The sequence below is a fragment of the Fusarium flagelliforme genome (assembly GCF_020744385.1).
Source record: "Fusarium flagelliforme strain FIESC 12 MPI-CAGE-AA-0113 chromosome Unknown B0J16scaffold_6, whole genome shotgun sequence".
Lineage (NCBI taxonomy): Eukaryota > Fungi > Ascomycota > Sordariomycetes > Hypocreales > Nectriaceae > Fusarium > Fusarium flagelliforme.
Genome location: NW_025763508.1, coordinates 2,769,395 through 2,783,572, shown reverse-complemented (window position 1 = coordinate 2,783,572; position 14,178 = coordinate 2,769,395). Strand labels below are relative to the sequence as shown.

General features: G+C 48.5%; 5 protein-coding genes across 5 annotated transcripts; 3 read left to right on the top strand and 2 right to left on the bottom strand.

Moving 5' to 3' along the window:
- Window positions 1-162: 162 nt before the first annotated feature.
- On the top strand, window positions 163-1,573 carry B0J16DRAFT_347881 (uncharacterized protein). Its single transcript, XM_046128624.1, has 3 exons — window positions 163-587; window positions 639-862; window positions 910-1,573. Exons 1-3 carry the CDS (start codon window positions 266-268, stop codon window positions 1,351-1,353), a joined length of 990 nt encoding a protein of 329 aa, XP_045980470.1. The 5' UTR covers window positions 163-265; the 3' UTR covers window positions 1,354-1,573.
- A 392-nt stretch (window positions 1,574-1,965) lies between these two features.
- On the top strand, window positions 1,966-5,577 carry B0J16DRAFT_374866 (cytochrome P450). The gene is made up of 6 exons (XM_046130635.1): window positions 1,966-2,101; window positions 2,153-2,233; window positions 2,280-2,559; window positions 2,608-3,463; window positions 3,508-3,997; window positions 4,045-5,577. The coding sequence occupies exons 1-6, from the start codon at window positions 2,050-2,052 to the stop codon at window positions 5,466-5,468; spliced, it is 3,183 nt and encodes a 1,060-aa protein (XP_045980469.1). The 5' UTR covers window positions 1,966-2,049; the 3' UTR covers window positions 5,469-5,577.
- A 215-nt stretch (window positions 5,578-5,792) lies between these two features.
- Window positions 5,793-7,703, bottom strand: B0J16DRAFT_364401 (general substrate transporter). Its single transcript, XM_046129936.1, has 2 exons — window positions 7,537-7,703; window positions 5,793-7,457 (listed from the first exon to the last, which is right to left on the bottom strand). Exons 1-2 carry the CDS (start codon window positions 7,649-7,651, stop codon window positions 5,974-5,976), a joined length of 1,599 nt encoding a protein of 532 aa, XP_045980468.1. The 5' UTR covers window positions 7,652-7,703; the 3' UTR covers window positions 5,793-5,973.
- A 2,501-nt stretch (window positions 7,704-10,204) lies between these two features.
- Window positions 10,205-11,375, top strand: B0J16DRAFT_403223 (putative xylanase 18; the record flags this gene model as incomplete). Its single annotated transcript, XM_046132706.1, has 2 exons — window positions 10,205-10,773; window positions 10,807-11,375. The coding sequence occupies 2 exons, from the start codon at window positions 10,205-10,207 to the stop codon at window positions 11,255-11,257; spliced, it is 1,020 nt and encodes a 339-aa protein (XP_045980467.1). The 3' UTR covers window positions 11,258-11,375.
- B0J16DRAFT_291475 (Alpha/Beta hydrolase protein) lies at window positions 11,000-14,089 on the bottom strand. The gene is made up of 3 exons (XM_046124287.1): window positions 12,679-14,089; window positions 12,441-12,633; window positions 11,000-12,264 (listed from the first exon to the last, which is right to left on the bottom strand). The coding sequence occupies exons 1-3, from the start codon at window positions 14,046-14,048 to the stop codon at window positions 11,494-11,496; spliced, it is 2,334 nt and encodes a 777-aa protein (XP_045980466.1). The 5' UTR covers window positions 14,049-14,089; the 3' UTR covers window positions 11,000-11,493.
- Between the last annotated feature and the right edge of the window lie 89 nt (window positions 14,090-14,178).

Genomic DNA, 14,178 nt, shown 5'->3' with positions numbered 1-14,178 from the left:
AGCTTAGTACCCTGGACTTGATGACTCGTAATCATCGGTAAGGATTGGATTGGGCTGTGTTGTGGAAAGAGAGTTTACTAGCATTGTTTGATCTGTCGGTAAGGCGGATAGGTGTAAATTGTAGTTATCTTTTCTCCATGCGATCCGAAATTCTAGATGTCATATCACTCGTATCTTTCTCTTTTTAACCCGCGGCTTTTGATCTTACGATCATTCTCGATTATTTCGGACAGTCTAACCCAGTCCGAGTCCAATATCCGCAACCATGAACGCCACAACACTAACAGACATCGCCAACATGTTAGCCAATATCTCTCGAGAAGAATACATCAGCGACTTTCTCAAACACGAAGTCTCAAAACTTCACTCGAGAGAAACATGTTGGCCTCAATCAGGTGTATCCGGTCTTTTGATGTTGCTTCGCGCAAATCTGTCAGAGACACAATCGTGGAATAGCAGTATTATTCACCAAGGGCCATACTCCTTCAACAGTACCGGAAATTCATACTCTGTGGATTTCGCGACGAAGGAGTTTGTTGTCAATGGTGTTGATCAAGATACGTATATCACGCTGTCCTATGTTCATGGTATGTTGACGCCTTGTCGTGTTTGCCGTGATGGTTGACTGACTGCTTTAGCGCTGAGCCTGATCATTGCCTTCTTTCTGGTATATCCTATCATCCTACTCATGGAGTCGACGACTGTGCTTTGCGATCTTATCAATCGACCCGTAGCAAAACATACCGTTCAAAAATGGGAATCAGCCTTGAGAGCCGCTGTTTTCACGCCACTCGTCATCGTTGGACTTGTAGCGGGGATAATAGCGATGGGCTCATCGGACCATTTCAAAACAGAACATGGGGTAAGCAAGCACACATTCTGAACGGAATCGCGTTAACAATTGAACAGATCATCGGTCTCGTCACAGTAGTTTTCGCAGGCTTCGCCTCCATCCTCTACTTCTTTAGCTTCTTCTCCACCAGGTCCCTCCAGCGAACACTATCCGGCACATGGTGGTTACAGAACATCCACTACTTCGACATGTTCGTGTGCCAAGTAATCCTGATGCTATCCGGCTTCGCACTCACAGACGGATTTGATGATCTTTCCGTGATGGGGTTGTGCTACATACAGATTTCTACGAATTGGGCTGTTACCGTGGGGATGATTGGGGCGTTTGTGTGGAATAGTGCTATGATGCTTATGACGGCGCAGTGGTTTCTTGTTAGGAGAGCGAGACCTGGGAATGTTGCCGGTGGCAATAGGATGTGGAGGTTGGTTAGGTTTAGGAGGAGGAGGAGGGAGGAGACGGAGATGAGTTCGTTGGCTGAGGGTTGTGAGTCTAGAGAGTAGATAGGTAGATGCTCGTTGGCGTTTGAGTCATGTTTTTGCCGCAATATGATAGAAATTGTTCGAACAATCATGAATGAAAGACCATTGACTCCCATAATGACTCCCGATACTGGTGCCGAAACTTCTGCAATTCAGCTCGTACAATATGAGTCCCAGCGCAACCCAACAAAACGTCAGTGCCAAAGCCAAGCCTCAGCCAAGAATATAAAGGATCAACGACAGGCATGAATCCCTACCTCGCAATCGCAATCGCACCAATGGATTATAAAACACTTGTCATCTTGCGTAGAAGATCATGCATTGATGGTCTCGGATGCCCGCGGGTGGCCGATGGGCCCCCGTGGACCGCAATGCTTAGCGCCTGATCCTAGCTCCTACAGGACGCCTCTACCGGACCCCGCGGGCGTTCGGCTTCAAGCATGTTTCAGTGCAGGATCGAGGGGAATTTGGGGAATTGAGTTACTTACGGACTGTCCGTAAGTCCGATGTAGTAATTGGTTGCGTGGCTTTGCAGATGGACATCTCAGCTTGGAGTCTTTGTTTGTAGACTTATAATATGATCAAGTTCGTTGGTCAATTGACGACATCATCATCATCACAATTACAACCATCAGCATAACAGCGACATTTCATTTAAACTCAACAGCATTTATTACACTACTTTTCTTTACTTCAATACGCACTACAGTTGACACTATGGCGATTAAGGAAGCTACAAAGACACGGGGCCAAATCCCCGGCCCTAAAGGTAGATCAATCAAGCTACCACCAAAACATCAAACACGACTAACAACCTCAGGCCTTCCCGTAGTAGGCAATCTTTTCGATCTCGACCTCAACGACTCTCTCACATCATTAATCTCCATCGGTCAGAAGTACAGTTCGTCACTCCCGCCTAACCTACCGAACCCTCACTAACTTCCCAGGACCCATCTTCGCTATCTCAATCGGCACCGAAAGGGAGATCATGGTCTGCAGCCGTGATCTCCTCGACGAACTATGCGACGAAACACGATTCCACAAACTTGTCACCGGCGGCGTTGATAAGTTGCGTCCCCTAGCTGGTGATGGTCTTTTTACAGCACAGCATAATAATCACGATTGGGGCGTTGCGCATCGCATTCTAATGCCGCTTTTTGGGCCGTTGAAGATTAGGGAGATGTTTGATGATATGCAAGATGTCTCTGAACAACTCTGTCTAAAATGGTACGTTGTACAACACACTGCTAATATGAATGGGGGCTAACTTTTCAGGGCCCGTCTGGGATCTTCTGCTACTATCGACGTAGCAAGCGACTTCACCCGTTTAACCCTCGACACCATCGCCCTCTGCACAATGGGCTACCGCTTCAACAGCTTCTACAGCAACGAGAAGATGCATCCTTTCGTTGACAGCATGGTCGCTGCACTTACCGATGCCGACAAACAATCCATGCTTCCTGACTTTATCGGGGCATGCAGAGTAAAAGCCCTTAGCACATTCCGCAAGCATGTGAATAGCATGAAGAGCACATGCGAAGACCTCATCAAGGAACGACGCAAAAATCCTGTCGAGGGCGCTGATCTGTTGACTGCGATGATGCAAGGCAAGGACCCCAAAACGGGAGAGGGTATGAGCGATGAAATGATCATTAATAACTTGATCACCTTTCTGATTGCCGGACACGAAACGACCTCTGGACTTTTGTCGTTTGCGTTTTACTATCTTCTCGAGAATGAGAGAGCTCTCCAAAAGGCGCGACAGGAAGTCGATGAAGTTGTAGGCGACGGAACCTTGACTGTTGATCATTTGACCAAGATGCCTTACATCACCCAGGTTCTCCGCGAAACCCTTCGTCTCATGCCCACCGCGCCAGGATTCAGCGTAACGCCTAAAAAGGACGAGATTATCGGTGGAAAGTACGCTGTTGCTGCCAACCAGCCTCTGCTCCTCCTCTTGCATCTTATCCATCGCGATCCCCAAGTTTGGGGTCCTGACGCAGAGGACTTTAAACCTGAACGCATGGCAGATGAGTTCTTAGAGGCGCTACCCAAGAATTCTTGGAAGCCTTTCGGGAATGGTATGCGAGGTTGCATTGGTCGAGAATTCGCCTGGCAAGAAGCCAAACTTGTAAGTCCCCCCAACATCCATCAAGTACATTACTAACTCTCCAGATCGTCGCCATGATCCTCCAAAACTTCGACCTCCGCAAGGCTGATCCGAGCTACAAACTCAAAGTCAAAACAACCCTCACCATTAAACCCGATGGCTTCAACATGCACGTCAAACTCCGCAACGACCGTAAGCCCACCTCCCTCTTCAAAACCAGCAGCATCGCACCATCTCTGTCCAGCCGCCAAAGTATCGCGCCCATCAACGCTAAGGACCTGAAGCCCATTTCCATCTTTTATGGGTCTAACACTGGAACTTGTGAGGCTCTTGCGCAGAAACTTTCTGCGGATTGCGTCGCTGCTGGATTCATGCCGTCGAAGCCTCTGCCGCTTGATATGGCGACGAAGAACCTTTCTAGGGATGGTCCGAATGTTATTCTTGCGGCGAGTTATGATGGACGGCCGAGTGATAATGCGGGGGAGTTTATGAAGTGGGCTGAGGTGTTGAAGAAGGGAGAATTGGAGGGTGTTCAGTTTGCTGTTTTTGGATGTGGTAAGTCCCCCGATCAGTCATGCTTGGGTTTAAGTAACGATGTACAGGTCACAAGGATTGGGTCTCTACGCTCTTCAGAGTGCCCAAGGTCTTGGATAAGTGTCTAGCTGAAGCAGGTGCCGAGCGTCTCGTCGAGATCGGTCTTACGGATGCAAGCACTGGTCGGTTATATTCTGACTTCGATGACTGGGAGAACCAGAAGTTCTTTGCTGAACTTGCCCGCCGTCATGGTGTGACGTCTGTCGATGACTCCCATCTTGGACTCAACGTGACTATCATTCAGTCCCAGAGCACTGATGTGGGCTGTAACTTCAAGCGCGCTGAAGTCGTCGAGAACACACTCCTCACACATCCCGGTGTGCCCAAGAAGCATAGTCTTCTGGTCAAACTGCCGAAAGATATGACTTACTCGCCTGGTGATCATGTCTTGGTTCTGCCAAAGAACCCTCCCCAGTTGGTTGAGCAAGTCATGTCCTATTTCGGCGTGGATAGCGATACCGCTCTGACGATCTCTTCGCAAAGGCCGACGTTCTTGCCAACTGACAGACCGATCCTCGTTTCGAACCTGTTGAGTTCACTAGTTGAACTTTCACAGGCCGTCAGTCGCACAACTCTCAAACGCCTAGCCGATTTCGCAAGCGATGAGGAGACCAAGACCTGCATCCAGCGTCTCGCTGTTGATGACTACAGTCAAGTCGAAGACCAGCGCATGTCCATCCTGGACATCCTTCTCAAGTACTCATCCATCAACATCCCACTGTCCACATTCCTATCCATGCTTCCCCAAATGCGTCCTCGAACATATTCCTTCGCTTCGGCGCCTGCGTGGAAGACCGGACACGGCATGCTTCTCTTCTCGGTTGTCGAAGGAGACGGTGCTCGACCAGGTGGTCTTGCGACGAATTACATGGCTCGACTGAGACCTGGCGATCACTTGCTGATTGAACCGCGGGCCTGTAGACCTGAGCTTCGCTCGACGATGATGGTTTCTGAACCAAAGGTTCCTGTCATCATGATCGCTGTGGGAGCTGGTCTTGCTCCATTCCTTGGATATTTGCAGAAGCGCTTCCTCAACACCCAGCAGCTTCAGCAGACCAACACCCCACCTTGCACTCTGCTTTTTGGCTGCCGCGGCGCAAACAAGGATGATATCTGCCGCACCCAACTCGACGAGTACTCCAACGCAGGTGTCGTCTCAGTCCATCGGGCATACAGTCGCGATCCAGATGCAGAATGTAAGTATGTGCAGGGCCTGGTTACGAAGCATGGGGATATGCTTGCTCGACAGTGGGCGCAGGGTGCTGTTGTAATGGTTTGTAGTGGGAAGAAGGTCGCTGATGGTGTGATGGATGTTTTGAGTCCTATCCTTTTCGGTGAAGAAAGACGATTGGGGATGACGAGTGTGGAGGAGGTTGATGTTTGGAGGAAGAATGTGTCGAAGGAGCGTTTGATCTTGGAGGTCTTTGGATAGATTGACTTTGCGTTCGACCGGTTGGCTTGTTGGAGTTTGAAAGTACTGGTTTTCTTTTGTTGTTTTAATAGATCAGGATAGACTTGTTCATATGGCGAATTGACTCTCATCATCCCACACATCGTTACGGCTTTGGCTTCCAATTGCGCAAGGCATTAACCAGCTGTTACGAAGTCAACTGAGATGTTTTAAACTTTTGAGACTCTTGTCAATCATCATCCAGTGAAATACTACCAAACATAAGGAATTGACATCAAGTGCTAATGGCTAAGTCAATTAAACAATCACAGTCACAATCACTTTACATGCAACAATAATTTATGTGTTCTAAAAGAGGTGTATTTGCAAGCTAGACTCCTTGGAGTCATGTGGTATCTAAAATGTCATAGCTACTACTCTAACGTGTAGCGTTTAAAGATCCATAACATCATAATGGTATGTAATGCAAAAAGCCCACATAATTCTGGGCACACGCGCGAAAGGTCGAAATCCAGTTTTGACCTGTTTAGACAACAACACCGTTCTCGCGCTCAGAGGCCTCAGCCTTCTCGTCGCTGCTGTCAAAGCCATACTCACGGGCCTTGTCGGCAACCTCATGGTCAGCCATGCGAGGAAGCTGCTTGGCAGCAGTGACATAGCTAATCTTCTCAGTGTAACCCTTGGCGAAGATAAGGTCAATCTCCTCGAGAGAGCGACCAGAGGTCTCAGGGTAGAAGAAGTAGATGATGGGGAAGAAGATGGCGTTCATGGCGGCGAAGAAGGCGTAGGTGCCCCATCCGTAGGTACCGGTTCCGTGAATCATGACGGGTGTGATCATGACGATGAAGAAGTTCCAGAGCCAGTTGGAGACGGTGGAGGTGGCGTTGGCCTTCGCTCGGGTCTTGAGGGGGTTGATCTCAGCGGGGTACAACCAGGGGAGAGGGAGCCAGGTGGCACCGAAGAATGCGATGTAGGTGAAGAGACCGACAGCCGCACCCTTGGCGGCAGCAGGAGTACCAGGGATCAAGGCGCCGAAGGTCAGAATCATGGAGGCGCACTGGCCGACGGTACCGATGAGGAAGAGCTTGCGGCGACCGACACGCTCAACGGCGAACCAAGAGGTAGTGGCGAAGATGGAGTAGATGATCATGTTGACACCACCGAGGAGGAGAGCCATGTTGTGGTCGGTACCGATGGACTTCTGGAAGAGAATAGGGAAGTAGTAGATGACAGCGTTGCAACCGGAGAGCTGCTGCATCATCTGAGAAGAGGCACCGAGAATGAGACGACGGAAGTGCTGGGTCTTTCCACCAGTGAAGAGAGCGGAGAAAGGAGTCTTGCCGCCCTTGTTACCAGTAGCAGCAATGGCCTTCTCGATGGTAGCCATCTGGCCAACAACCTCGGGGGAGTCACGGGGAGCACCGTTGAGACCAGCCAGGATAGTCTCTGCCTCTTCGCGACGACCATGGGTGAGTAGCCAACGAGGAGACTCGGGAAGCTTCATCATCATAACCAGTACAATACCAGCAAAGACACACTGGAAAGCGATAGGGAATCGCCAGACGAAGGGGTCGGGGCCATAGGTACAGCCATAATCAATCCAGTAGGCGATCAACGTACCAATGGCGACGTTACCACCCTCAATGCAGATGAGCTTACCACGGTTGTGAGACTCACTGCACTCAGCCTGGTAGGTAGGAATGGTAGAAGTGTTGATACCGTTTCCGATACCCGTGATTGCTCGACCGATGATGAACTGTGCTGTGGCGCCGCCGCTGGGGGGAACAGCAGCGATCTGGATAACGACACCAATGATCATGACAATAGCACCGAGGAAGATGGACTTGCGACGACCGAGACGGTCACCAAAGTTTAGGATGAAAAGAGCACCGAGGAAGCAGCCGACAGCGTAGATGGAGACGACGAAACCTTCGTATGTCTCATCCTTGACCTGGGGGAAATCGTTTGTGAAAGCGGGAGCGGAGATGATACCGGACATGACACCTTGATCTGCAAGATTAAACGGTCAGCATAGACTCAAGATTAAGTTTCCCCAGTTGTTGGGGTCTGGGAACGTTGTAAGACATACCATAACCGAAAAGAAGAAAGTCAGTGGTAGCGACGATGGTAATGAGTCTTTGCAGACCCTTACCAGTCTTGCCCCAGTAATGGGGAATCCCCTCTTCGTTGTCGACGTGAACCATATTGAACAATTGTCTTTTGGTTTCTTTGACTGGAGAGTAACAACAAAATCTCAAAAACGAAGCGGGAGATTTACATTTCTTATAAGCTCGAGCACTCGTCTCTGGTTGTCTGCAGACATGACGCCAAGTCCAAAGCTGTGGGTAGAACTCCACGACCAGACCCAATGTTTTCTACACATATGTCACAGCACAGTGGAACCGATAAGACCACGGGCGAAAATTTCAAGGTTAATGACTCGGAGAAACTTGGAACTGGGGCGTAAGGGTAAAAGGTCCCTGACGAAAAAAATGCAGATAACCTTAGATAAAGTTGAACGCACGTTTAAGATCGCCGCAGAATGAAGAATTTTAGAGGCTTGAACCAATTACTGACTCTTCAACGTCACTTGGCGAAGAAAACCAGAGAACGACACTAGTTCAGGGGACCCGCATGACGTACTGTAGACAGACACTGTATATTCCCGTAGAGAATGTGACTGGACTAGGGGTAAGTGACTGACGGTGTCACGATAATTCTACAACGCTACCGGCAATTAGAGTGTAAAAAATTTTAAACTGGAGATGTGCAAATGACGTCTCATCCTACAGTGTTTGTCTTCTCCGGGGTTGAGCGAAATGTCTACGTCATAGTCTTCGCGATCTTCGAAAATCTCCTAAAAGGGAACAAGACCCTTGAATCAAGATGCCCCATAACTCGGTTCTTTATCCTGGACAATGACTAGAGTACGAGTATTGGAGAGTGACGCCTTGGCCTCTTCACCGTCTAACCGTTTTCTACAGTATCTCAGACTTTCTTCTGTTGATATCTGTTGGGTTATCTGTGATCGTCAAGATCTGCAGTCAGCAAGCCAACAGATGCATGTATAAAGTATACTCACATGTACACTCATGTCTTGTCCGAATTACTCAAATCAGCAAAAACCAAGAGCTGAAGTCTTGTCGGTTAAAACCCGAGAATACCCATCTTACTCCAAGTTCCTCCCCCTCATTGATTCTCATTCTCCTCTCCGCCGAGACAAAGAATTGGGGAATAATGCCGAGGTGTGAACGAGGTTTTGTGGAGATGGTAAAGTGGAGAGCCTCAAGGGTTTGGATAAGATTTTGACTAAAATCTCGCATCGAAAACGTCATACCATCCGCTGCAATCTCGGAGCTTTACAAGGTGCCCGCATGGGGAATGCCGTGGGTCTGTTGGCTCTGTCACTATCCGGAGGTAAGCGTGGCAATTGAATTAATTAGTATCGGGTAGGTTGAATGTCGACCAGACAGGACAAGGCGATGGCGATATTTGCCATCATGATGAATGTATCTACTAATTGGGAAATTCACTAGAAAATTCTGCATTCCAGGAATAATTTACTAGTATTCTCTGGAATTTCTGTTATAGAACTATTGTACTGTACTGTGCTGTGTCTATCATTTCCATGTGATGATTGTAAAACATGCATTCACCCTGGCTCTTAATCACACATCAGACAAAACAGACCCTCAAAAAAACAATCTTTATTTCCCATGGGGTTACGATTTTCCCCATTCCAACTCCTCAAATGACAACCAGCTCCAGTTGTCAGAAAATTAAACGCAAATTAACCTACGATGATCTTGTTTGACCTTTACGACTGGAGTTGAAGCAGAAATTCGGGATGACAAAAAGGGTAATCCGGTGGATGATTTCTTGGGGATCTTCATTATTATTTCCCCAGTCTTTTACCTCCGAAGGATGAGTGGACTGGACGTATTACCGTTGTTGTTATAGAGGGTTCCAGTGGGTGTTCTTGGCGGAGGGGCACCTGGGGGACTCGCTACGAGTCCACTGTTCGCTTGGAGGAGTCCACTGTATTTTGCGAGGACCACTGTACGGCTTCGCTTTTTTGGTGGTTCTGTTAAGCGGACCTGGAGCTCCCGCATCCCGCATTCTCCTTATCACCCCGATCACCTTATTGTGACGACAGAATCAGATGCAGGGTACGTTTCGCCCATTCGAGATAAAGATATTCTCAAGGGATCTGGGGTAATACATTCGTATCTCAGGGTCTTTTTTACTTTTGATGCTTCAATGTCGTTGTTCTAGTTGTACCTAACAAGCACTGACCTTCCATTCTGATACGAGTGAACCAGGGATAATAAGGCAGCCGTCTTGGCCCTTTCTTCCCTCATGATCCGTCTTGGCTAAACGGAGTGCCGAAACTATACTCTTGGTACGCATGACCTGTTCCTGATGAATTGATTCATGCGCGTCAAAACGTTCCTGACTCAGTAAGGACTAGCATCACTTCAATCTCGAATTTTATCTCTCAGGTTCCAAGATCGATATCTGTCCTTCCTCTTCAGGAATACCTGCATCCCAAGGTTCTTTTTAAGCTTAACTGACCAGAACTGATCAATCCTCGATTGGGCCGCTTCAGTGCAACCGTCGTCGGTTTCATGCGCTAGTATCGTCCTCGGGGGAGCTGTCTCCGGTGTGTGTATATAAAAAATGAATAAACCGGAGATTAACGCGGCAATCCTTTGCTTATTCCTTTATCCTTAGATAAGAACAAGGCAACAATAACAATGCATTTCTCTTCATTCCTCACCACGTGCATCTTGGCGTTGGCTCCAACCTCCCTCGCCAAGCCCATCTCGACCCACAACGGTGACAATTCTACGGATTTTGCTGCAGGTTATGTCTTTGCCTACTTTGTCGGAGACGATAACAACGGGGAGAGCATCTTCCTCGCCGCGAGCAACGGGAACAACGCCCTCTCTTGGCGCGAGCTCAACGGCGGTAAACCCATCCTGACGTCCAACAAGGGCACCGGCGGTCTTCGGGATCCTTTTTTGATGCGTTCCCATTCCGGCGACAAGTTCTTCCTCGTCGCCACGGACCTAAAGATCAATGACATTGGTTGGGAGAAAGCTTTGCGCTTCGGAAGTCTATATTTGGAAATCTGGGAGAGCACTGACTTGGTCCACTGGTCCGAGCAGCGCCACACCCTTGTCTCCCGCCCAACGGCTGGCATGACATGGGCTCCCGAGGCCTACTATGATGAGAGTATTGGCGAGTATGTTGTTTACTGGGCTTCTCGGTTGTATGCTGAGGATGATCCTAATCATGAGGTTGAGACGTACGCGAAGATTATGTACGCGACCACCAAGGACTTTATCACCTTTAGCGAACCCGTCGTTTGGCAAGGTTCCAACGATAGGATTGACACGACTGTTCTTAAAGACGGTGACACTTTTCATCGCTTTACAAAGGACTTTGGCGGTGTGTCGGGCAAAGAATGTGTTGATATTATTCAAGAGAGCTCCAAGAATTTACGCGCTGGACAGGATGAGTGGAAGCACGTGACGAGCTGCATCGGTACAAAGGCAGGTCTCGACGTCGTTGAAGGACCTTCAATCTTCAAGTCCAACCCGGGCGATGTACACGGCGAAAAGTTTTATCTGTTTGTTGACGAATTTGCTGGACGAGGGTATATTCCTCTTGAAACGACCGACATTGCGAATCCGGATTGGAAGGTTTCGGAGGAATACAGTCTGCCTACGAGCCCGCGACATGGAAGTGTTGTGTCGGTGACTGAGAAGGAGCTTCAAGGTGTGTTGAATGCATACGCCAATTGAGCACCACCCACATTTTATTACTATACCACCTCTACAGTTGTATTTTTGCAAAATATCTTTCCTCGTTCTCAAGCTTGGACTTTAATTGATCCTCCGCATTTCATTTCAGCCAAGCGTAAACTTGGGGTAATCGATGCTTGCACCTTGGCCATAGCCCTATGAAGCTACAAGACCTTAGCTCCCGTCGCCCAGGAAAATAGCGTCTTGAGTCCATTCAGCTCGCCAAGTCGAAATTATTAATTGCCGTCTCGCTTGGCAGCCCAGACAATGCCGCGAAATAGAGTTTGCGTAAACCATGTATTGCGATACGCTTCGTCAAAATGACCCAGGGCTGTATAATAAACTCTGCCTTTTCCGACTGTTTGGGTCCATGATAGTGGGAAATTCTTTCTTTCGTCGGATGTGGTGGTTTGGTGTATGGAGAGAAGAACTGTGCGGTCTTTTGGGAGACGGGGATGGGATTTGAAGGTGTATACTTCATCGAACCATGGGAATTGCGTTTTCGAAAGTGAGTTCACGTTAAATGGACAAGTTGGGGCTGAATCTGGGGCGGCATCCGCTGTGGGTAACTCAGCACCACGGTTGATGAAATGGCCCTCATTCTCAACTTGCAGTGTAATCCACTCCGGCGGCGGATGCCCGTTGAACACTTCCCCAAGAATATTCGTATATCTTCTATCCGACTTCATACCGCTCGACGCAGCATGAACACCAACAACGCCACCACCACTCTCAACAAACTCTGCTAAAGAAACGACTTCATCTTCACTTAGAAACTCGCCCGTGTTATGCCCGAGCGCGATAACATCATAGTGAGACAGTGAAAGAAGTTCAGATGTATCTTCGGTAGCTGTGACTGTGATGGGTAATGATTTGAATGCGGCGATGGTGCTGGGGATACAGTCGTGACGGTAATCCCGGGTTTTGGTAACTAGTAAAACTTTAATTGAAGAGGCCATCTTGATCGTACACTGTGATGTAATTTTGAAAGGAATAAAGTTGAAGATCTATTTTACGATTCATGAATGTATGAGTCGGCATGACGCAGGAATCAATTCCGTCATTACTCGTTCTCCAATCGTCCTCCGGAGAAACATCTCTTCCGTGTCGCCACCCTAAATCATCACCATAACTAAGATCGCCATTGGCTGATTCATCATCATGCGCAAAAGATATCCATGACCTGCAATAGTTCCTCCCATCGGCCATCTGTCTCGATACCGATTGTCCCTTGTGGCTGCATGACCTTGTACTCAGTAGCTCCTGCCGTACCATAGTCATAGTCTGGCTCGTCATTGACAAATGCCCTCAAATCGGTGATCCATTCGTCCATCAGCTGACGTTCTGCTGGTGTTGGGCCATGAGTTATTGAGTAACTAATTTGTTAGCAAATGTTTGACGAACGATAGAGGGAGACGTACTTCCAGATAGGTCGGTCCATGGCATGGCTTACTCCGAATGAAGCCGGCGCGACGTCGTCCGTGATAAACGACATGCGATACGCGATGAGATATCTCCAGACATCTTTTATATCGACACCATGATTTACCAGATTATCTACCAGATATCGCGACGGCGCTCGGACTTGGCCATCAGCGACAATTCGCCCAAAGATCTTCTGCCAAGCCTGTTTATCCTTAGTCTGCGGCAGAGAATAATGCTTGAGCAGACGATCAGTGACGTGAGCAGGATAATAATTCGATATTTGCATCCTCAGAGATGCAACATTGGGATCCGGCGGGTTTGTGACAGCGTAGAGAGTATCTTCATCTTTAACTTCACCGATCAGAAGCTTGAGACCGCGTTTCTTGAATTCACGCGCAAAAGACCCGTTGCGGTAATAGTCGAAGATTCCGGGGTGGATGAAGAGATCGTCTGTCACGGGTCGGAATGTATGGTTCTTCAATTCCATGATCGCAGACGATAGTTCATCTGAGGTGATGTCTCGCAAACGACTCATCTTCTCAGCCCCTGGAAGGTCGTTCGGTATCGAAAAGTACTCGCATAACTCATTAAACTGCTCTTCACAGTCCTGCACGATTTTTGGTTGCGTAGGGATGGCGTTCGAGTACATGATCATCCTTCTAAACCTGCCGTACGACTCCTTCCCTCGGAAGTCGTAAAGCGTCTGAGCAAGGACGGAATATGCGCCAGCACTTCTCCCCGCAAGAATAATATTCTCAGGATCGCCTCCAAACGCTTCGATGTTCTCATACACCCAATCCATAGCGAGACGTTGATCCCAAAGACCGTAATTTCCCACAGCTTCGCCACTGGATTCCTCGAGAAGAGCTTTTCCAGCTAAGAAGCCAAAGACGTTGAGTCTGTAACCCACTGCTACAAAAACAGCGTTGAGGTTTCCCGTGGATATGAGTTCGGTAGGATCCATGCTCTCTTCCTGACTTGGATCACCGACCTGGAACCAACCGCCATGAAACCAAATCATGACCGGCCATTTTTTGTTTGGATTCGCAGGATCTGGTACAGGGGTCCAGATGTTGAGGCGCAGACAGTCTTCGCTGTATGTATGCTTGGGGATATGCTCGCTGACATTCTTGGAGTAGTTCGCCTGGGGACAAACAGGCCCGAAATGAGTGCAGTTAAGAGAAGCACTGTTTTTGGGAATGGGTTGAGGTTTACGCCAGCGAAGAGAGCCTGTTGGGGGAAGGGCGTAGGGGATGCCTGTGAAGCGTCGGGACTTGGAATCGAACTTGAGACCTTTGAAGGTGGTCCCATTATCCGGGAGTGTGACTTCGCATTCTGAGGTGCTGTAGGAGATGGAATTGCCCATTTTGACAAAATAATTAATTGAGAATCAATTGAGAAAGAAAGGACTGCCAAGAAGGAATGAGATATCAGGGAATTGCTGTTTCTACCCTCATATCTCGGTATCTTTAACGCGGATAAGACCCCTTGCCTGA

Excerpts from the sequence above, each read along its gene's own strand:
- B0J16DRAFT_364401 (XM_046129936.1), bottom strand. The coding sequence starts at position 7,651 with ATGGTTCACGTCGACAACGAAGAGGGGATTCCCCATTACTGGGGCAAG. Across the intron at positions 7,458-7,536 it reads CTTTCTTCTTTTCGGTTATG|ATCAAGGTGTCATGTCCGGT; the intron begins GTATGTCTTACA and ends TTAATCTTGCAG.
- B0J16DRAFT_374866 (XM_046130635.1), top strand. The coding sequence starts at position 2,050 with ATGGCGATTAAGGAAGCTACAAAGACACGGGGCCAAATCCCCGGCCCT. Across the intron at positions 2,234-2,279 it reads CTCCATCGGTCAGAAGTACA|GACCCATCTTCGCTATCTCA; the intron begins GTTCGTCACTCC and ends CTAACTTCCCAG. Across the intron at positions 2,560-2,607 it reads GAACAACTCTGTCTAAAATG|GGCCCGTCTGGGATCTTCTG; the intron begins GTACGTTGTACA and ends CTAACTTTTCAG.
- B0J16DRAFT_291475 (XM_046124287.1), bottom strand. The coding sequence starts at position 14,048 with ATGGGCAATTCCATCTCCTACAGCACCTCAGAATGCGAAGTCACACTC. Across the intron at positions 12,634-12,678 it reads ATGGACCGACCTATCTGGAA|TTACTCAATAACTCATGGCC; the intron begins GTACGTCTCCCT and ends CTAACAAATTAG. Across the intron at positions 12,265-12,440 it reads GATGGGAGGAACTATTGCAG|ATCTTCAACTTTATTCCTTT; the intron begins GTCATGGATATC and ends ATCGTAAAATAG.
- B0J16DRAFT_347881 (XM_046128624.1), top strand. The coding sequence starts at position 266 with ATGAACGCCACAACACTAACAGACATCGCCAACATGTTAGCCAATATC. Across the intron at positions 588-638 it reads CACGCTGTCCTATGTTCATG|CGCTGAGCCTGATCATTGCC; the intron begins GTATGTTGACGC and ends TGACTGCTTTAG. Across the intron at positions 863-909 it reads ATTTCAAAACAGAACATGGG|ATCATCGGTCTCGTCACAGT; the intron begins GTAAGCAAGCAC and ends ACAATTGAACAG.